This window comes from Pezoporus occidentalis, unplaced genomic scaffold (assembly GCF_034315485.1).
Source record: "Pezoporus occidentalis ecotype Australia unplaced genomic scaffold, CSIRO_AGI_Poc_V1 ctg3, whole genome shotgun sequence".
NCBI classification, from domain to species: domain Eukaryota; kingdom Metazoa; phylum Chordata; class Aves; order Psittaciformes; family Psittacidae; genus Pezoporus; species Pezoporus occidentalis.
Window position 1 is genome coordinate 4,741,678 of NW_026914940.1, and position 23,737 is coordinate 4,765,414.

At 37.6% G+C, this 23,737-nt stretch overlaps 1 protein-coding gene across 2 annotated transcripts in view; it reads left to right on the forward strand.

Annotated features, from left to right (window-relative positions):
* FAM135B (family with sequence similarity 135 member B) overlaps window positions 1-23,737 on the forward strand; it is a 192,723-nt gene that overhangs the window by 146,041 nt on the left and 22,945 nt on the right. For both annotated transcript variants that reach the window (XR_009966306.1, XM_062626976.1), the window contains exons 8-9: window positions 18,987-19,140; window positions 21,813-21,862. Coding sequence is in view for 1 of the 2 variants with exons in the window: in XM_062626976.1 (XP_062482960.1) it covers window positions 18,987-19,140; window positions 21,813-21,862 (204 nt within the window). In the remaining variant the exon portion in view is untranslated. The remainder of the gene's footprint in view (window positions 1-18,986; window positions 19,141-21,812; window positions 21,863-23,737) is intronic.

The window sequence follows — 23,737 nt, forward strand, 5'->3', positions numbered from 1 at the left end:
TCTTACTGAAATAAGAATTTTTCGTTGTCAGATAAATATGAAGGAAGATGCTTTTGGGGTTGAAAACCCATTAAAGAACAATCTACAAAATAAGAAAATGTGCTAGTACTTTCTCAAGCTCTCTTCAGCCCATAACCTATACTCACAGAAAATATGTAACACACTAGATATGTCCAAAATAGGGTTGTATCTACTGCAGACTCATGAGCTGTGTGTGACTGGCTTCCCTCAGGGGCATCTGAATTCCCCTTAGGGTCTGCTAAGTTGTTTTTCCCTGTGAGAAAGTTCAAGGGGTTGTTCTGGAGGTTACAAGGTCTGGATCTGAACATCACACTGACTCATGCATTCAGATTATCTCAGCAACAGTAAGAGCTGGACATTAAAAATATCTACAGAACCTACATCTGCAATAAAGTAAAAAGAAAATGTTCCTTGCAGAACTAAAAATTGAACGGTTGCTTATACTTCAAGAGATTTATGCCTTACTCTGTACCTAAAACTCTTCTATATCCACTATTGTCAGGCTGGTTTAATGTCTTTGTAATATTGTGCATCACATGCCTGCTGTGTCATAATCAAGTTGAGTCAATGACATACTGGGGTTTATTAATAAACTATACACACAGTAATCTTATTTTCATTTGGATAGCAGTTGCACTGCAGATAAATTGACTTTTAAGTAATGAGATTGATTAATCATATGACTTCCCATTATTAAGACACTGGTGTTTGGTAAGAAGTGTTCTTATTCCATGAAGCATTGATGTAGCTACCCCAAAAGACATGAAGTGTGTGTCTGGCTTCATACAACGGCTAGGAGTGTCATTCAAATAAAATTGCATTGATGCTGAGAGTTCTTATCACAGTTTATTAGTTTGTTAATATTTTCATCTTTTCAGCAACATATTAAAAACCAAGGCTGTTTCAGCCTAACAACAAAATGTTATTCGAACCTACATTTTTGTGTCACATAGGACTTATTTGTGGTTTAGTCTTCTTTTCTGCTCTATAGTTATGGCTCTTTGGCCACAATAGTTCACTTTTTCAGCTCTTGAAAATGGAAGATTTTGTATCAGAGAATAGCTCATGTAGGATCCATTGTGGGATTTTTAGCCTGAAATCCCAGTTTAGCTGGGAGAAGATGAATACGTAGCTGTAAACTTAATTTCTCTTCAGACAGGAACCTTAAGGCAGAGTTTAATAGTATCTTTTTCTTCTTTTATTTATAGACACAGCAGCCATCTTTCTGACTTAAATCCATTGTTAATTCTGCAAAAGAACTAAAAATTTGTAAAAGACTAAAACACCACTATTTCCTTTTAATATGTATTTTCATTTCTTTTTTCCTTTGAAACTAACCAAAGTTCTCTTCTACTAGGAAAAAAGGGACCTGATGTGTCTACAGGGCTATGAAGTTGTCAAGTGTTTTTTTTATTCTTTTTTCTTCTTAACTGTGTGCCAAGAGGGATGTTTCACTAACAATGAGTTTTACAAACTTAAGGCATAATGAAGATTTTGATTTTACCAATTTAGAAGTACAGTATGTATATAACTGGTATGTATTATTTAGGAACAGGACTCTTTCAGTGTCTTGCTTTAGCAAACGATGATTAGTTGTGATTGGACTCCAGCAGACGTCCAACACAAAATTACGGTGAAATAGTAAGAGAGCTGATATATTGTTCTTTATAAGGTGTAATGACAAGTATCTTTAATCAGTGTTCAGGGCACCATTTGTGATAATTACTGATGAAGTCTTTAATCTTCAGTTTCCTGAAGATAAATGGCTGATCTTAGGAAAGAACTAAATGATTTCCTAGCTGTAGTAGAAAACATAGTAACTAATAATGGGACAATAACTAGTTTCTTTAATCACTGTCGTTTTTCTTTCCTGAGGCTCTTATTTTTTGATCTGTCATATGCTGAGTACAGCAAGGCAGCGTTCTGCATTATGATAGAGTTCAAAACAGAGATTAATTTGGGATTATGTCTAAAACATGATGTTGTAAAAGCTTTGCAATCTTTTCACTATGGGTGTTCAATGAAAATGTCATGGAATAATCTGGAAATTCTTGTGACACTCCATGCAGGATGTTGATGGAGTCCTTCAGGAGGAAGTCCTCAGGAATTGCTAATATTCAATTGATAATTGTCTCCTTTTGAAAATCAATAGAATTTGCATAGGAAGTTTCACTTTTCCTACTACTTTTTTTTTTGCTATTTTCCTGCAATGCTTCTCTATTACAAAGAATCAGACTGCTGCATACTCTTTGCAATCTTCCTGTTTCTCTGCACTCTACTGTGAAAAAGTCAATCAAGTCTGGACTTGTTTAACTGAAAAGAAATTTTTTCATAGCTAACTTAAAGTAGTTGTGAAAGGAGTGGTAAAAGGAAGAATTAGCATGGAGAACTTATTTCTCTTTCACAGCTACTATTACAGTTATATACTGACAAAATTATTTGAAACCCCATTAACTTTTCTCAATTTGGGACTGAAATCCACTGTTGTACAGTCATCCGTTTGACCAACATCTTTTCATTTAGTTTTCCCTTTCTACAGATTTGAGCATTGATTTTTTAGGAAGCTTATAGGAGGGGGCATGGGACAGATGTTTCTTTCTTTCATCTGTGAAATGGAGTGCAGGGGCAGCAGGAACAGACTTTATACTCTGCGCTTTAGGAAGTGGATTTGGCTGCTTTCTGCCTTTTGACAGAGTGCTCTATGATTCAGTTTTTCATTCTTCTCAGTATTTTTTTCCAGTGGTACTTTGTTGAAAAATTATTTTCAATTATTTTCAAATGCCCTAAGGACCACTAGGCAATAATTCCCAATGACTGATGATGAGAGAGTTCTTGAAAGGAGACCTAATCAACTCTCATGGCTTCCAAGCTGACAGCCTTTCCAATAGGACCACAGATGCCAACAACAGCACAGTTAAGATCCAACATCTGGAAGCTACCCCTTTGCTATTGGCAGGTGTCCCAGACAACAGCTCGGGGACTGAGGAGTGAGAAAAGAAATTCCCTATTTTTCCAACCAGTTTGTCTTGTTTTGTGGAAACACATGTTCAAGTGACAGTAAAAGCCTGTATTTCTGTTCAAAATCATCACACTGGTCATAATAACCCAAGAATCAGTTTCTCAGCTAGTATGATTTTTTTTGGGCAGTGCTTAGGAGGAACACTTCTTTCCATGGAAGCATATTCCCTCTGACATCACCTTGTGTGTAAGTGACTGCTCCAATGATCTCATGGCTTCTCTGAGGATCAGACAAGTTTCAGTAGTCTGACAAACAGAAAAGATTTGGCTAAGAGAATAGAGATGGGTAAGTGTGTTATGATTCTCAAAAGTATTGCCAGACATTAAAGTTTAGCTGACATACATAACGCATTTTTTGAAGCTTCATGGCAAGATAAGAATAATTTTAGATCTTCTGTAGAAGAATAATTTTTCCTGGAGTTTTTTTGATTAAATCACATGTTCAAAGTCTGCACTGGAGTGTTTTGATGATTGGAAAAAGAAAAGTAATTGCGAGCACAGTTAGGTAATTCTTCAAGGAAGATCTTTCCAAAATCCAGACAGTGTGTGAGTATTCAGGCAGTTACACATGAGTATTTGGGTGAGAATCTGGGTTGAAAGATTAATTTAGCCTAAGCTAGATACAATCAGGTGAATATGACCTTACTTACATTACTTCTTTGACTGTTGTGAACTTTGAGAAATTAAGCTTCCAGTCAGTCTGGTTTTACACCAGTATTTACCTCTGCTGCTCCCAGCTTTATAGGATGGTGTTTGAATATTGTCCAGTGTATTGACCCTGTCTGTGCACTCAGTCACTCTATTATCCCAGGACAGCTGAGTGTGTCATGAGGTATGAAGTACCTGCAGCATCATTCATCTGTAGCCTCTGGTTTCTGATAAGTCAATTAAGGCCAACAGTCTTTTCTCATCATTTTCCTGTTTGTCATGTTTATAGATTCATAGAATGGTTTGTGTTGGAAGGGACCTTTAAAAGTCATCTAGTCAAACCCACCTGCAATGAACATGGACATCTTCAACTAGATTGGGTTGCTCAAAGCCCCATCCAACACAACCTTGAATGTTGCTGGTTATAGGGCAACTACAGCCTCTGTTTCAGTGTTTCAGCACCCTCCCAGTGAAGAATTTATTCTTTATATCTAGTCTAAATCTTCCCTCTTTCAGTTTAAAGCCATTACTCTTTCTCCTATTGCTACAGGCCCTATTAAAGAGTCTGTCCCCATCTTTCTTATAAGCCCCTTTTAAGTATTGAAAGGCTGCAATAAGGTCTTCCAAGATGTTCTCTAACTCTCTCCATAAAGCCATAAAGTCAGTTGAAGTCTGCTCTTTGATGACCCACCCCAAATGTCATTGTCATCTCACAGTTTTTTATTAGGTCTTGAAACAATCTGTAATGTCTCTGTTGGAATTATACCTACCTGGCACTGGTTTATAGAGTTGGCTGATGAGATACGACGGCAAAAGCCTGAGCAGGGCAGAGTGGTTTCCAGGGCAGGGTAAAGTTATGTTCCAGGCAGTGGTAAAGCACTGTTTCTGCTCTATGTATTGTGTTTCTTTTCTAAGCAAACGCCGGAGCTGTCAGTCAAACCCTCTTTCTCCTCTACTGAACTCATTAGAAGTATTTTATTTAAAACCGTAAAATGATGGCCTGCAGAATAAATGGTAAACTCCTCATGGCTCATGGAATTTGATTGTCTTTGGGTGTAAATTACTTAAGGGCTGATATATGTATTATGCATTATGCATAGTACAAGAGGTATCAACTGGGCTAGGAAAATGAACCTTGAAAAAGTAATACTTATGCAAATTTATACAGCTCCAGCTATTGAAAAGTTCCTCATTTTGTTGCAGTAAATTACAGCAAATTAATATAGGTGTCTTAAAGTAACATATCCAGGAAAGTTTCTGATTAGCCATTACTTCTGTTTCAGTGTTAAAAAAAGAAATTGTGGATTTCTGAAGTGATGAAAAAGACTGTACATTGGTTTATAATTGGCTTTGCAACTTGATGTATGTTTGCATGCATGTCAAAGAGCTATAAATGATCTGTTGCCTGAGAGTGTCATATGTGAAGACTTCAGGAAGGCAGCATAATGGCAGCATTAAACATTGAGCAGTTTCTTTCCAGAAGAAGGCATAGAAATCACATCCCCCCCACATCAAAGAAAAGACCAACATTATCACACCTCGGCTAAAGCAGAGCATTTCTTCTGCAGACTGATGGCAAGAAGGAATGTGCCTGTAACCAGGGTTAGAAATGATTATTTTGGGGTGTGACTTGTTGAAACAAAATAATGCTACAGAAAAAATCCCACCAGGTTTTGAAACATTTCTAAGAGAATGGATATTTATTTGCCTTATTTGATTTTACAAGAAGCCTTCAAGTAGAATCTCGCAAGAGATCTTCACTTGATTATTTTTCACAATACAGTAACAGACAAAATTCATGCAACCTGAAAAATAGCATATGTAGAACCAGTAAAAGGGCTGTTTTTTCTCCATTTCTATACACCATAAGGTAGCTGATGTAACACATTGCCGGAAGGTGCTACTGTGAAGTTTGTTGGATTTGCCAGAACTGCACAAACCGACAGCATTGATGATTCCTATAATCCTTGTTCAGGAAGGATGGGAACTGCGATGGCTGTGGTATAAACCAATATTTAGTCAATCTTTCCTTAAGTCATGCAATTGCTGAAGTTGTCGGGGCTTAGGTTAGCTTTTCTTTTCTTTGTTTATCTGTGTCTCCTCAGTGAGTATTTGATACTTAACTATGATTGGTTGCAAAACAAGACTTGCTGGACTTCAGCTTTGATTGAGTTTGGCAAATCAGTGTATTTTGCTCACATTTTTGGGGAAAAGTGAGAAGTCAATCATGAACCAAGTGAAAAGAGGGGGATATGCAAGAACATTTGGAAATAATAATTAAAAATAATAGTGCTATCAATAGAGACATGATTTCTTCCCACCTGCTTATGACTCATAGGAACCTACTTGGTAACACTGTGGCTGTGTAACAGACTGAAAGAAACAATAAAATTAAAAACCTGCCTTAGTAACGAAATGTCAAACTGCTTAAAAAAATGAACCTGTAAAGGTTGAAGCAATTTGTCACTGCCAAAAGACAGCTAAATATTTCCTCTTTAGCCATTGTTTGGAAATGTTGCTAATGTTTAAATTTAACAAGCTGAGGAAGGCATTGGAAATAATGTTATGATTGTTCTAACTTTTACCTTCATTTTTAAAGACAAAACTAATAAACCAGCATGCAGCAACTGCTCTGGTGATAGAGATCGCCACACTGAATGCTGGGCCAAGCTCTCAAAAAAATATATTTGGGTGGGCATGTTGGTGCCTATCTCTTCTTTCCTACGAGACTCTGTGTGATCAAGAACTAAAATGACCCACTGGGAAGCTATAAAAAAAAGTCATTTCAGAAGCCAGGCCAGTGGAAGTAGAATGACAGGATTCAAAGGTTGGCCTCATGCAGAAGTAGTCTGAAAAGTAAAAGGTGTAGTTCCTAAACTTCTATTAAAATAATTCGCAAGCCATCTTGGTTTCTTGATGTCTCTATGTCATGTTGCAAGTCAGTAGAGATGTGTTCCCTACAGCTAATACCAATGTGTTTTGACTAAAGCAAAGGCTGAGGCTGTTAGATTGATAGGAAATATAGACAAATACTGCAATGCAAAGAGATCCTCTTTTGTCTTTTTTGTTTGGTTGGGTTTTGTCCAGCTTCTTTTTATTCTAGGTTCCCCACGAAAAGGCAAAATCTCTTATTATATATTGCACGATGTTTGAGCAATGGTCCTTAGATTTTTCTTGTGGCAGTATCAAACTCTTAAAGGTCTTTTCTCCAAAATGTGAACTAGAAATGAGGAAATTCATCACCTCATCTAAGTGGGACTTGTCTTTTGATAATCTCTAGTATCTTTTCTGCTCTTTTTTCCTGCCTGGTTCTTTATACATTCCTTTCATCACACAGGAAGATTCCTGTCCTTACTTTTGAATCTTTTCTTTTGCACAAATATCAAACATGTCCATCTCAATGGTATCTGAGAAGCAAATTCTATTTTTACTTGCAAGTCTTACACCAGTCCTGAAAGAAGAGATACAGAAACTGAATACTACTTCTTGGAGTAACCAGCAACCCATCTCCTCCCATTTCTTATTACAAATCTTCTAAATTAAGACTCCAGTCTTATGCCTTCAGTAAATTTCTCCTTCTTCTTCCCCATAGATCAGGATCAATGTTCACTTTGTCACCAAATTCCCCACTTGCTAGCAGAAGGCTCTTTGCCTCTGCTCAGCGCACAGGTAATGCTTATAGCAGTCAATAGGCTGCTCTAATGAGCTCACCTCTCAATTCAAGTACATTTCTCAGGTTGCTGTTGTGTATAAATTGGGCTTGATTTGTGTACAACCGCTGTCAAAAGTACCAGCAATTCATATTGATAAATTTTACTCAACCTTCAGATTTGGAATATGGTCTTCAAAATAAACAATATTTTCAAGCTGTAGTAACACTAGAAGCCCATTCTTTATCTTATGACAAGTTGGTTCTCTCATGTCTGTAGTCATTCTTCCTCCATATATGGACATATAGCTGAGTATAATTTTATTTTAAGACAGTAACAGGTTGCAAAGTGGTTGGGCTTTTTAGACTTAAAATAGCAGCTTCGTGTGCTGCTGTCTCAGGGTCTTCACACAGCTCAAGCACAGCTTGTTGGGAAATTACACTAAGGCAAAGCTATGTCTTCATTGTCATGATCTGCTGTGTGAACAAAGCAAGCTTGGTTGCTATAGGTAGGTTTCTTTAATGATACTGCTGAGTTGAGCCCGTGCTTATGTAGCAGGTTATCAGTCAGGACCCTTTTCCTCTGATTCCAGTGATAACACTCCATCTTGAAAATAGGACTCGGCAAATGTCTTACCACTGTGATAATGAATTTTAACACAATTTCTGTGAACATTTTGGAAGGGCAAGAAAGGAACCAAATTTCAGAAGCCCAAATGAAGTAGAACTGAGACAAGTGAAGTGTGACTTGGGTTATTTCTCAAAACTGAATGACGTGCAGAGAATGCAATGTCAGCCTAGTTCTCCTCTTATATGCCCATTGGTAATGCATATTCCTAACAAGCAGGAAAGCCCAAACACTGCGGCCAGAGACAGTCCTGAGTTCAGTGCCTGAGTTCAGTCCACCACCAGGAAACTGTGAAATAGGAGTAGAATCATAGAATAGTTAGGGTTGGAAAGGATCATCAAGTTCCAACCCCCCTGCTGTGGACAGGGATACCTCACACTAAACCATGTCACCCATGTATTAAAGTAGGTTGGAATATATTTTCTATACAAACATCCTCTGAATCCTACTGTTTACTGCTCCTCAGCTTAAAAAACTGCTGTGGCATCCTGTACTATGTTACATGATTCAGCACATGGCAATTTCTCTAGCTTCCAAATGTGCAGATGAGTTTAAGGTATGTTTTAATTTGTGTCTTTAACCTATTAAGAGGGTGTGCAAGGTCTGTTTTTGTGCTTAACTCACTAGTCTTTGAAATGTGAAACCACAATAAGAGATAACTTGTAATCATTATTGCCAATGTCTTTTTTTTTTAAAAAAAAAGGGTTTTCAATTCACTCTGAACAAGGAAATAATTTCTTTCTAAGCTGTCCTAATACTTTCTTTTTTCCCCTGTTTGGACACTGAACTGTAAAATCAATTATTCCTGTAGCTCTAGTCATACATAAACGGAGACCCAAGCCTGAAGTCACTTTCTCTCTGTGACTGGCAGTATTTAATAGAGCTTGGCACTTCTAAATATGAAGCTGTGATCCTTGCTACTGCTTTTATTAAATAAAGAGTATTTTAAAGTGACCATTTGCACTAGGTCTGTGCAACAGACCCAGAAAATAACGCTGAACCGAGTAGTTTGATGCATGCAGTACGATAGAAGTTCACTGTGTTTATAGCATATTGCACCAAACACTATGACAGAAATGGCATCTGCAAGAGAACTGGTTTTAACTAATTCATTTGTCAGGTCCCAGTCAGGCCACATGCTGTAAAGTATCTTCAATTGTCTCTTGTATCAGCCATGGCCTGCAGGGAGCACTATGAGGACAACACAAGATGGGATCTTCACTTCCCTTCACACCACTTCTTGCGTCTCAGGTCCCTCTAGTTCCCCCTTTTTCTCTAAGTTAGAGGATTTCCAAGCTCACTCTAGACACAGATAAATACTCGCTCTGGGACTGCTTGTAATCATCTTGGATCCAGCAGTTACCTCTGGGTGAATTATCTGAATCATTATCTCTGAAGCATTCGTACGGTCTGAGAGAACAAGATATCTATTCCATTTCCACAATTCTCTCCCTCTGCCTGCACCTGCAAAGAGTGGCTCAGATGACCTTTCTGAGCATTAGCTTTCCCAAATATAAACCACAGAAAATGGTACTGACTTATTTACAATGCTCTTTAGCTTTTCTATATGACAATCACTGTATAAAAGAAGAGCCTGTTAATCCTTGTGTGTTGTTTTTATTGCCATTGGTATTTCAATAATTCCAGGCTAACACAGATATAACCCCCCCAATTAAAATCCTGATTCTTCCTCTAAAAGCTGGAGATTTACAGAAGTAAATTAAATTAGAAGCTGTTACCTCTAAGCCTGAAAATATCACAATTCATTAGGAAAAGAGAGTTCAAAACTGTATGAATTACTTTCTGGCTTTTTTTAGTAAGGGCTGGGGTGAAACTTCTCTGCCCATCTCTGAATTGTCTGCATCCAGTCTTCTAGTTTAATTTTCTTTCATGTAAAGTCTGTGGAAAGCAAGAAGAATTTCAATGGAATAACATACTGTAACATCAACATTAGAAGCAGAGAGTATGAACTGTGCTTCAAAAATGCCTGTTTCTTTCTCTCTCTGTGTTATAATGTGCCAGGGTGACAAGCTGAGCTGGACATGTTTGCATGCTAAAGTTTTCCTAGGTACTAATCTCACCATTCCTATGTGAGCAAACTGGGACACGTGTTAGAGCTTTGATCATTGCCACCTATGTATTTAATTGCAAACTTTTATAAACCAAAACTATTAGGATGCTTTAAGATCCTGGGAAGCATATATTTATTTATTTACTTATTCATTCATTCATTCATGTATTTTGTGTCAAACAGTATACAGCATTAGTGGAAAGAGAAAAATTGCCCCAGCAGCTGCTAACCTGCATGATTACATAGCATAAAGCCATCTACACCCCAACTAGAGCAGGACCTGAACATATCCCTCCCTGTTGCTATGTATATAAAGGTTGAATCAAACATTTTTGGTATTTTCTATTGCCCTGAATACCAATTCTAATAGCAGAATGAATAAGATCTCCTTCTATGTGTGTAACTGTATACAAAGAGGTGGGAGAGAAAATGTTAATAAGTGTCCTTTTAAGACCTGACTGTTTTTATGCCTGCTGCCTGCAGTGATGTGTAATACAAGTCAGCTCTTCAGCTGAGGGGTCCTTGTTTGATCACAGCAACAGGAGGGGATTTGCTTTCCTTATCTGTGAGTAAGCAGCATGGACTCTAATCAGAAAGGACAATGTACTAAGGCCCTTTTTGATGTCTTCACTGTGTTATATCACTTAGGAGGTCAGAATTTACACCATCTGTGTGTATCTGTATTTATAAATATTAAAAATAAATTACTCATAAAAGCCATCTATATATGCATATGTTTATCTATGTGTCTAAGCTGACCTCTTTTTAGCATAAACAATTATTTCCAAGCAGTTTGAAAATCAAATACTGTTTTTTTTTCCCATATAAAATATTTATTCAGTATTGGATAAGTGTGATTTGTGACTATTCCCTACACAGATCCTTAATAATAACAAGATGAAGATATGGACTAGTATGTATCGTTTTCATATATACATCCAACAGAGGGAAACAAAAACATATGACTTTTCTTGTGCCAGATGGTTTCAGTGCTCATCTTGGAAAAAGTAGGCCTCCTGTCAGACACCTGCTCTAACTTCCATAAGACATCTTCCCCAGTGATTAATTTACTGCTAGAGAAATGTTTTTATGGCTTTAATTTTCTCTATGGTGATGTATTACCCTATAGATTAAGTGGAGGAAATGGTAGTTTCCTCCTTCTTATTTATCATCATCAGAATTTTTGAATATTTCTATAGAATACCCATGTGCATTTACATGAGGAGCCATTATGATTGTAGACACTTGTGATGATGCATAGGATATAACTTGACCTTCAGACACTAGGCTCAGCTTTCGATATGATATGAAAAATAGACTTCAGACAAGCTGAGGAGATTTCAGAATTTAGCTTCATTTGTGTTGAATAGAAATAATAAAACTGTGAAATGTCCCCGATTTTTCTGCTAGAAGAATTTTTATGGAAATTCATGTGACCTGTGATGCATTATCATTTCACTAGAATGGTATTTTTAGGTGGAAATTTTCCTGTCAAATACTTTCTTGGCCACTCTTCCTTTCTCAGCCACTTGAAACTAAAAAACCTACAGTTTGTCTTTTCAACAGTAGCTTACATTATTGAAACCATGAGACACAACCATAAGAGCTACCAGGATAGTTATCTTCTACTTATTGAGAGGATGGCTCTTTTTCAAGCCTGATGGTTTCTGTTTTTCAAGGGTCTCAAAACCTTTCTTCCTGTTAATTTTGTAAAAGTGAAAATTATCACTAAATCTGACTCCAAACTCAAATATTTCTTCTACTGCATTATCATCCCTGTGGTTCTGACAAAACAACTAAATGTAAGAGCCAATATAAATGGCAAATTGTATCCTATATTTATGAAATGCCAACCTACATTTTCTTACATAACAGATTTAGTGAAAGGCAAAGCATAAATATTTCCATATATTGTCAATCTCTTTGCAAATGTTGTCCTTTATTGACACTTTTATTTAGTGTAGCTAGTAGAAGAACTAGTAGTGCTCTCCTCCCCTCCAGTTGCAGGGAATGATAAGGGAAATAACAAGAGGAGACTGAGCCTGGTGTCTCCAGCAGAGTTTTGGGGGTTTTGATCAGAGGTTGGTCTACACAATACCAGGTCTGCTGGCGACAGACAGAATATGCCTGTCTCAAAGGCAAAAAGGATCTTTGAGGAAGAGTTAGCAGCTTCATTGAAAGAGCTTTGAACTAGATTTGAAGAGGAAAGGGATGAAATCAGGCTTGCTAGAGATAAGCCTGAGGGCAACACACCAACGTTTGAGGGACTAGCAAGGTCCTTCGGTCTGCAGTCTCAGGGGAGGTAGGGGACAGAGGTACACATGGCATCAAAGACGTAAGGGTTCTAGATGTTAGAAACCATGGAAGTATCTGACAGTGGGTGTCTGTCTCTTCTCCCAAGTAACAAGTGATACAACAAAAGGAAATGCCCTCAGGTTATGCCAGAGGAGGTTTAAACTGGATATTAGGGAAAAATTCTTCCTTGAAAGGGTTGTGTAGTGCTGGAACAGGCTGCCACAGCCACACAGCACTGACACAGGCTGCCGTGTCATCATCCCTGGAAGTATTTAAAAGACGTGGCATTTAGGGATATGGTTTAGTTGTGGACTTGCAGTTCCAGGTTAATGGTTGGGCATGATGGTTTTTTTCCAACCTCATTCTGTGATTCCATGATTCTAATGTCATAAAAATCAAAGAAAAATATAATGATTTTATTTTTCTTTTGTTTTTGAACTTTGGATAACAAACCATCATATCATGTACAAGACTATTAAATCAATACAAGCAAGGCTATTACTTCAGTTGATAGAGTACACATATTCAAGTGCATCCTAATCCAATATATCTGTTTATCTTGCAATTTTGGTTCTAGGATTCACTTTGTTTGATGGAAGGTACTTCATTTTCTCAATTTTTCCTAACTGTTTCTCCCATAAGCACGTTGTCTTCCCATTGTATTGGAAGAATGTGAATATATGAGCTGGCTTATGTGGTTGTCAACAATCCCTCAAGAAAGTTCTGTGTTCATACATCTGCTGCTGTCAGATAAACAGAGAGATGTACTGGTCTTCTGCCAGACAGAATCAAGGTTTGCCTATTACATGTAGAGTACAATCTTTCTGTTAGATAAATATTTTAAATCCCTTTTCTTTCTTGAGTGCCCATTTTTACCACACCTTTACACATTAAATGTCTTGGGGACTTTTCCTTGTCTTTCAAAGAAGGCTAAATTCAGCCACCATTTAGAAAAGTCTCTGGGAGCACTTGCAGAGTGACACACACACAGGCAGCATGATTGAATATGCATTGTTTACTGAGGAAACAAGGCTAAGAAGAAACAGTATGTCACCTCAGAATGACATCCACAAGTTGGCCACTGTGGAATTCCGTATCTTTGAACTGTCTGGCACAGGGATCTAGAATTTATTTTCTATTGATGAGTGAATTAATGAAGGGGAATTGGTTTGGTTTTTTTCCATAGCTGGATGGAAATGTAAATATACATATATAGATTCATGTAGGCATACATATAGGTATATATATTGTTGTTTGATTTGTTGTTTTTTTTTTCTTATTAGGCATTCTTATTGAAAATACTTAAATTTGAATCCTCAGGGTTCTTTTATCCCTTTGGATTTCATGTCATTTCTGCCATAGGAACTATTTTGGGGCACAGTTATATCGTAAGCTCTTTAAGACAAAGAGAATTTCTGGCATGTTCCAGTTTCAGAAAAAGAAATGTGGTAAGAATTTCCTCTTCTCCAATCAGTGGCACCCCCTGCTCAAGCTGTATATTGTACTTTTTACCTTCACAACATCGATTTTATTAAAAAGGATATATCATATCTCCCTCAACATTTATAGCCATGTGTGGCCCTTCACATAAAAAGGGGATATCTATGGGTCTACTATTGGTTTCTCAGCGAAAAATGAAAAACAAAATTAGAAGAGGAAGAGAAACATTGGATGGTTGGTTGGTTGATTGGGTTTTTAAACTAACACTTTGCTAGTATAAATGTTTGTGAAACAACAAGCATAGGATAACTGGCATAATATGAGCTGTGTGACATCACTCCTGGGTCACTTCCAGGTTTGCTTTTTGTTCCTTTAATTATGAAATAGAAATACCTCTCTTTGTCGTTTGTGTTCCTACACATGTGAAAGAGTATTCTGCTTGTATCCTTTAGTCATATCCCTAACTATAAAAAATTATCTTTTAATCCTCTTTCATTTTTTGAAATATGATAATAAAGTGTTAACAGTAACGTGGTAACTCAAGCTAATTTCATTTCCAACCACCAAATAACAGGGATTCTCTTATCTTAGAAAACAGTCTACAAAGTAGGGATGAAGAATCTGCTTGTCAGTGAGTTTGAAGCTATAAAAAAATTTATATATTAGGTGACCAATACAAGCATGCAGACAAATGAGCAGACACTGTGCTCTCAGAAACTGCATTCATCTTGGGATGCTGAGATTTATTCCTCTGTTTGAAGCAGATGTCTAGATCTTTGCCAGAAGTAGGAAAGGTAGGCTAGTTCTATCTGCTAATGAAATACTGCTGGAGACTGCAAAACTTGTCTATTTAGTCTGGAATAGCTTTTTAGCATCTTAAAATTCTTGACAAGCAATTTGAATTTCAATCTGAATTGTGAAATGCTGTTTTGAGTTAATGTAAAGGATCTAATTTACCAACTGTTAGTGCTATTGTTGAGCATTGCACATAGTTAACATAGCTTGTGAAATTACTTTAATGCAAAACAAATACAAGCAACTTACTGTATATTACAAAGCGTAAAATCCAGTTGGTGGCATTTGATATTAGATGGATTTAGTACACTGGAAAAGATCTTCACAAATTGTTCTCTGAATTTGTATAATGAATTGGCATGAACCTTCTTTAATGCATGTTTGCTTTTCTCAAGTAATTTTCTTTTCTCTTGTTATAAAGGAAAAGTACATTTATAAAGCAATACACTCTAATCATAGGAGAAATCTGTTGACTGAAATGAGCATTACACAGGAAACCTATTCATTTAAAAGACTGATTTATTTAAATTTATTCCGCAGGGATATTGTCAAGAATGTTTATTTTGTTTGAGGTTGTTGATTTTGTAGGCTATTTTACTTGGATGGGTAAATGTAGCAGTAGAACATCTTAAATGTCAGATGGACAAGGGACAGTGACAGCCTGATGTTGTTATCTAGATTTTGAGAACATGATCTATTTGAACTGAAGCCTTTACATTTCCAAAACTCTAGATAGTTGTTTTTATCTAGCATTTGACTAGGTTTTTCCTTATATCATCCCTCCTCAATAAACTGTGAAACAGAGAAATTAAGGTTAGATGTGCATAATTCTTCATGACAGCCTACAAACATATCTTAAGTGATGTTTCCTACAGACATAGTGTGTACACGTAGGTGCTCACATGACACTTAGGAAAATCAGTTTCTCTGTTTCAACATCAAAAAGCAAGGAACGATGAAGTATTCTCCATTTACTCAGTTTCTGAGGTGAGCAGCTCTGGTGCCAAAATGATCTGCAGAAAAAATTGTGGTGCACAGGAGGTTTTCTGGAATAAGGAAATCTCAGGGAGAGCCAAGAGACCTGCCAGGAACCTGCAGCTTGCCGACACTGTCTGAGACCTGTCACTAAGGCAAGCAGTCCCACTTTGCACAGAAGAGTGTTGTAACTCAACCAGAGAGCAAAGCTATCTACTCAGCAGGAGGCCAAGTCCTCTCTAAGATCTGCACCCACTATGACTGATGCAGTACCCAAGCAGAACCCCGGTGGGAACACTCTCCCACCTGGTGCCAGGCTGCAGGGTGAGCTTTGCTCTTGTGCTGCAGCAGATCAATTCCTGGCTCTGAGCCTTGTCTCACTGGCAGAATTTGGGGCTTCTGATCATGGGTAGGTCTACACGACACCAGACCTGTGGTGACAGATGGGTTACACCTGCCTCAAAGGCAAAAAAAGGATCTTTGTGTAGGAGAGCATGAGCAGGGCTCATGGAAAGATATTTAAACTAAGTTTGAAGGGGGAAAGAGGTAAATCAGACTCACTAGAAATAAGATGAACTTAAAAGTCTCTTGCAACCTAAATGATTCTATGATTCTACTTTCAGTATAATACATTCAGTTTAATGACTTACTGCTGGTTTGTGGACCACAGCAAAAGAACATTATCTATAGGAGATCAGACAAGGTACAATCTTATCATCCTCCCTATCTCCAGCTTTTCAAATCTTGCACTCATGGGACTAGTTCAGTTTCCGAAGTTGGTAAAGCTTTTCCTTCTCTTGAGGTCACCAGTTGTAGGTTTTGGTAATATGGCTATATTTCTACTGGTAACTTGCTCAACATAAAAAGGAATCTCACTGCTCAGTTCATCAGATGGGTCCTGGAAAACAATCTCATTTTGTGGCTGATGGGACAGCTTTATTTCTTTTAATTTGGGATCTATACAGCTGATATTCTTTCAATTATTAGAGGAAAAAATATTCTTAATGTAAATCATTGCAGAGACTCCAGTTATCAACACTGTTTGCAGTTGTTTGCATTGTTTTCCTGGCTGCCTCTTTTTCTATTGTGTCCTGGCTTTCTTGAACTATTTTGCCTCTGATGATGTTGGCACAATGGAAGTCATACTCTTCTCTCATGTCACTACTGTTAGCTTCTGTGCTGTCATCCATCTTTGCTATTAGAGTTCCTTCAGATGGTAAGTCTTGAAGTGAGTATTTGTCAGACATTCGCTTCCCAAATCTTCAGAAGTAGAAAAGGGCAAAAGCCAGAGATACAGTCTACTGTTACAAGCGATCTTGGAGAAAGAGATCAGTGCAGATATATTTTACAGCTCTCATAGAAAAATCTGTCAATCTACAAACTAATGAGATTAAAATAACAGTAGACCAAAAGAATTAACTCAAAAAGGTCATGAGAATCCTTTCAAAAGAAGGTAATATGTACTTTTACAATGGGTATTACAAGGCCAGGGAAGCCATCATGTTTTATGCAAGCTGTCAGCTTCAACATGAACTTTTCTTTTAATAAGAGTTTTGTCTTAACCAGAAGTTAAACAGCTTCTGTGCTCTTCATACAGGAAACTCAGAGAGCTGAGCAATTTGTAGCTGTTTAACAGGTCACAACCACTGCTGTAGTGGCTGGGACTGCTAGCTTTATGGCAGTGTTTTTCCTTAGAATATCATATACTCTGTTGCTGAACTAGATTTGTTAGCATTGTAGTCTGAATCCTTGTTTTAGGCTATAGGCTAGGAAATAGATGACCCCCTAAATAACTGCATAGAAGATTCAACTGAAATAGTCAATGTGGAAGGTTTACAATATTCAGGCCATCTCAAAGAAAGATATTTGTTGACATTTCTAAGCTTACTGAACAGTGATGGATAAATTGATTTAGCTGCAGTAGTTTATAATAAAATCATCTGACAGATGCCTGGCCTGCTGGGGTCCTTGCAGGTGAGGATGCACAAACCTTAGTTCACATTAGCTTAAACTGTCCCTGAAGTGGGTTTAATAATTGCAGTTATGTCCTACTCTGCATCCTGCATGTCTGTGACAAGTTTCAGAAGAAACAGCCCTGTAAACACAGTAGTGCCTTTAAATCACTGAAGGACCAGAGATTTGGAGCTTGGCATCTTTTTTTCTGTAACTCTCACTTTACACCTTGACAAGATGATTTTTCAGATTAGTATGGATGTTCCCTTTAAACAACAAGGTTTCAAAGTCAGTTGCCATTTCATAGAGTTTCATCAGAATGCTTCAGCTTAATGATACAACTTCTTACTCAGTGAGTGGCATGGCTTGGACTGCGCCTGTTTGGTGCAGCCTTGAATGGTGGCTTTGCAGGGCTGCTTCCCTCATACAGTGGTATACTCGAAGCACCTTTCTTTTGCAGATATTCCTCCCAAAGATATGGGACAGGAACAGAAATTTGACTTGTCTTTTAGGATTGTACTTGGTCCTGATTCAATGGGTCTACAGTGTAGAACAGGTAGTCAGTTGTATTATTTTTCCTTCACAATTAATTGAAAGAAGTGGCCACAGTTCAGTTCCTTGATTTTAGATGTCCACATTCAAAGAACTTGAGACTCTCCATGAAATCCTGGGCAGAAAAGATGACTTCATAAATAGTTCTATTTTAAATCTGAGCAGTGCAAATTTCAAATACAAGTAATTTATATGAGAAGTGGTTTATGACAGAATTGAAACATTTGATGTATGGTGCTCTAATGCAATCTCGGCTTATGTTCTAAATGTAAATGTGTTGTTTGGGGAATTTTTGTATTAAACATGCTGTGATCTGTCCAATTACATCTCCTCCCACAAGAGATACAATAATCCAGAGACTGATTCTGGAATACAAAGTGGCTCATATTTGTTGACAGGGCATGCATCTACATTTTTTTCACTAATACGTATAACAAAGCATACGACAATACCATCAAGCTACAACCTGTGCAAAAGGGGATAAGAGGATATGAGGAAAAATAAAAGCTAATCTAACCATCTTTGTAGTTCTTTCCACCCCATGTGCTATAGCAGAGAGGGTCTGTTTTGCCCAGCACTCTCTACATTGTTGGGAGCCATTGGCTCCACAGTGGGACATGTGTGAAGGACAGAGATGGACTTCTGTGTTATACTGTTTGGGATGAGGATCTTTTTAAATGTGACAGTATTGCTGTGAGCTAATAGTTTTGGTATGGCTTGGACAAATGTGTCTGTTGAATGAGATACTACTACGATTACACATCTAGATGGTTAGGTGGCTGGGAGGTAGGGGGCTGGTTAAAATCTCTCTTCGGTGCCAACTGCTTGATTAGAAATGAAAGGCTTGCCCACAACTAAAATTTTGTGGAAGCCCCTAGGATAAATGGAGACGATGAATTTTAATCCCTGTATTTTATTTTCTTGATACTTTTGTTACACAGGGCAGCTTTTATGTCCCATCTGAAAACTGTATGCAGCATGCATACAAATGGCATAAAGACCTCTGTCTTCTGCTCTTGAATGCTCAAAGAGGACTTCATATGCATTACACCCTCATAATGAAAGAGATTCCTGATTTACCACAGCTGAAGTTGGGTAAGTGAACAGACACTTAAATTCACTGAATATTTTAGTGCTGCATTTTCAATACCCAATTTAATTTAGTATAGCAAAATTCTGGGGCTGTTCAGAGATTTTAGAGGACTTTTATCCCCGTTTCCTGATTCATATTTATTTTGGCACACTGTTAAAGATGACTGTCTTCTCAGCTTATGCAAATCCTTTTATAGGATGTAGTCTGATTTCTAGAGGGTGAATTGTTGATACATTTGATGAGAAGTGAACTGTTTTGATACATTTCTCAAAATACTTGCCTTTCAGTGATTTCTGGCCTCAGTTGCTTCCAGTTCTGAATTGCCATGAAATCTGGGGAAGACTTTTGCGTATTTATTTCTCTTGAGCAAACATTTTTCAAAAACTGAGAAGAGAAATCTGAAAGGTGATATGAGTGTTTCTGAAACATACTCCCTCATTTACAATTTGCAGTATATTTCTTCCTTGCCAATTGCGTAATTGCAACTTGTTCTTTAAAATGATTCTGCTTTTCTTCCCAATTCTATTATTTAATAGATTTTTCTGGGTTTTGCAGAAGCTTTCTTTTTTTTTGGCTGGTCAAGCTTGTTAAGTCCAACGTGCAAGTGCTGGCTGGCTGGATTTGCAGGATGAAGCCCTGTAATTTGTGTTTAGTCATGTTTGCAGTGACAGCATGAGTGCTTGTGTAAATGAGATGCATCCCTGACTAATTCCTGCTCTCCCACCTGTTTCTTTCAATTCAAGGAATGTGGCTCATGGTTTCACATCTGCCGGTTTCTGTCTATGTATTTCTATGTACAGGTTTTGAAGTTATCAGTTTGTTATGTTGCAGAGGTAATTCTGTTAGGAGAGCTCACTGCATTGGCCAGCAGACATAGAAACAGAGCAAAAAACACTCTTCAGTTTCATTGTATAGTGCTTTTATACAAGAACTAACAGCGATAATACATTATGCTTTACAGACTTATAGGCTTGATAGCTCCTATTTTCCACTTCACATCTTGCTCCCCAACATATATTTCCCTTCAAGATAGCCTAAAATTTATAGGGTGGGAAGATACTGTGTTCTTCAATCCAGCTATGAGAGGAAAAAAATACAGTTTTTTATTTGCAATTTATGAGTTACAAGACAGAATCCAACATGCAGCAGAACTCATGCTTCAGGCATCTTGGTTATCAGACAGATATAATAGATGATTTGTGTCTCACCTGGACACACTTTGAGGTTGAGAGATGGCAGAATATGTATGGTTGCTACACCACAACTCAAGAACTACCCCAGAACACATATTGGCTTTCTAAATGCAATTAGCTTGATTTTCAAATGACTACTGGTACTGAAGCAGGCACTTAATTTGCAAAGGTACTTGTTGTAAGACATGCAAATTTCCTAAATGTCTCTTGAGTGGGGTACTTTTTGCATCATTTTACTCACAGTCTGAAAATTTACTGGAGATATGGATTTAAGGCTAAATTCTTTGAGGCCTCTTGTAAAACTTATCAAAATCATGGGGTGTAAGATTCACCCAGTATGATGAATATGAAGCAGATTTTTATATCTTTCTCCTTACAGTTACTAGAGAGAAACAGACCCATTTAGGGCACTTAAATATCTTTTTGGACAAGTAGTGCTTTCTACCTTGGGATGATATGAACTGCACTTTGTACTTGCTCATTTTTGTCCACTGACCAGGGGGACAATGTAAATGACTCATTTGGTTGTAAACATCGATATTGGCCATATTAATCTCATCATAGATTTCTAAAGCTAGTTAAGATAAATCCAGGATTATAAATCTCTGCAGAGGTTCTTAATCCTTTTTTTTTTCTTTTTTAGTTCCTTGAGTAGCATCTTAAAAAAAAATAATAGCCTAGCTTAGACATTAAAAGTGGAATAACTGGTTCCCAGGTTTTACCAGCTAAGGACGGGTCTTTTCAAGGCTTTATCCATCTCAGTCTGTCCTTTCTCATTCCTTATTACTATTTAAGAAGAGCCATTTGGGGACTGGCCAGTTTGTTTGCTCTGCTTTGCTTCTTTACAGATATACCGTTAGAAAGTTCCACATTGCAAAATCAAGCTGCTGAAGTTGGAGAGTTGATTTGTGTCCTCCTTTGCCTCAGAGTCTGCGGTGCATTTAAAGTGAAGTGTCCCTGTGAAGGATTCTCTCAGGACTACATCAAAGCACTGCTGTTTGCTGTAGGGGTGAAGAGGTGTTTTGCACTCTGCAAGGCAGTACACAGATGCCCAATCTTTTACTAGTCAGACATCTGCTATCACTTGCACAGTCTTGTGTAGAAGAATAGGGAAAACTTTCTTGCACATCGTCTGCAATGGTGAGACTTTGCATTCAGTACTGGACTTTTCCATAAATACCAAAAGCTAACAAACTTCTAGTAAAAGAGAGGATAGACAATGAAAAGCTGAATTCTGTTGACTTTGTCCTGATAACAGCATTCCAGAGCTTCTGCAGGTTTAGTAGTCCAGGATACATGAACAAAAGTTGTGCCCGAATCTGTACCAGGATGAGGTGGGTTATGGAGTGTCCCCATCCAAATTTTTCTGTTGGGGGAGAATATAGAATGACCTATTTTTCACATGAAATAAAGGGCAGAGCATTACCATTTCACGTCTACTGTTCTTAACCCTGATTTTTTTCTTTATGTTTTTTCCCTAGAGGAGTTATCTGTGGAAGAGACGTTATCTCAGCTTTGTACGGAGTTGCAGGTATTTTCTTCAGCAGAATCTACCCATACATTTTTCAGCGTCATTTTTTAAGTGCACTGAGACAGCCCAGTCATGTACCAGAGCAAGGAGAAAAGGAATTTGGTTCCATTTGTTCAAGTTTGTTGAATATTTCTCTTCTACCAACAATTTCACATAATTTGTATTACTCACAAGATGTTTCTGTCACTTTTAACAAGTCACCAGCTGGATTGCTTTAACATCCTTCAGTGAGCCTAGCCCTGAGATTCAGATATGCAGAAAAAAAATATTTGGGGGTAGGTTGCAATTGCAGCTTTTCTGCTGACAAGAGAAAAGATACTTTGCCAAGTTATACAGACATATCTCTTAAAATAAAAATTCCTGAATGTGTCAAAGGGCTCATGGGAGGAAAAAAAAGTAATTTCGGCACAGAAGTATTAGAACTGCTTTCTTTAACTTGTTTCCGCTATGCTTACTTCAGGTGAGACACTGACAAGTCATCAAGGGTGCCAGAAAGAAATGCAGGTGCTAGCTGATCATTGGGGAAAATGCTTTATAATCAGAGATTTAATAGATTTGATTTACTTGGTCTGTTAGCAGGAGGGGCAGCATAGGGAAGAATGACAAAATAACAATCAATTAACAGAGGGAAGTTGAAGCCAAACCAGACTGGACATACGTTCACACTCCAGTTATGAACAGTGGGCTGATGTTTGTTAGTCATGGGTGAAAAATGTTTGAAATGGTAAATTTCTTAATTTTAAGTCATCTTGACTTAGATACTTTTGGAAGAAAGCTGATTTTATATAAATTTAATTTAGAGAAACATAGGTTATTTGGCTCAGGTTTACTAGATTTTGAAGCTCAAATGCTACAGGTCAGACAATACAATCTAGAGTCTCCTTTGGACTTATTTTCAGTGAGTCTGGGGAGGTCCAAATTGGCTTGGCATAGATCAGAAAATGCCAGCATTAATTTCACTGTTTTCTAACTCCTGTTCCATTCTTGCTCCTCCCAAAAGCTTATTGACTTTATTTGCATGGCAATATTAGTAAAGCCAGACTACTTTGTTGTTTTCAAGCTGATGGGAACAGCATAGCAACAGATAGGTGAACACAACAGCTAGAAGAGCCGATTCTCTGGGATGTTCTAAAGCCTCTTGTTTTTCTCTACGCTGTGAAAATGTTTTCCCTTAGCATCCTGGAATGACAGATTTCTATTCATCTATGCATAATTTGATTATAAAGACAGCAATTTCAAGGAGACATGTGTTGAGACCTTCTACAATGTTGGTGGGACATACTTGCAGCTTTGACCATTGCTGCAGTAAAAGCAGTGAAGTCGTATGTACCTCCATATGGTGTAGAGATTAGTATTGGCAATGCTCTCCCAGTATTTTGCCTCTAGGAGTATGTGAGCTGAAACCATTTCTTTCCAGCAGAACATATGAAAAATAGTCATTTATAAAGAAAATGTTATTAAAAACCACAGAGACATAAGCCTGTGGGGTTAGTCTTTACTGTGCTACCAGAAGCAGGTCCATTTTAAAAATCAAGTACAAACAGAAGAAGGAAAAAACCTGAGTTTAACCTGCCATAGCTTTGTATTCAACTCACGAACACAGAAGATAGTCAATCCAGGAGAAAGTGGAAGAGAACTATTTTTTTAATTGTGATTGATTTGTGAATAAAGAAGAAAAATAACTACTCAAAAGAAACCCTGTTGATCCGGTTTGCACGACAGCATTGTTAAAGCCAGACTGCCCTGAGTGAGGCTTTAAAAGTGCAGTCACAGGTAACAGCCCAGCAGCAGGTATGTGAATAGAGTAGCCAGAATCACATTTGGTGATCTTTTTAACTGCTGGCTTTTCCTTTGAGGAACCGAGTCCCTGGCATT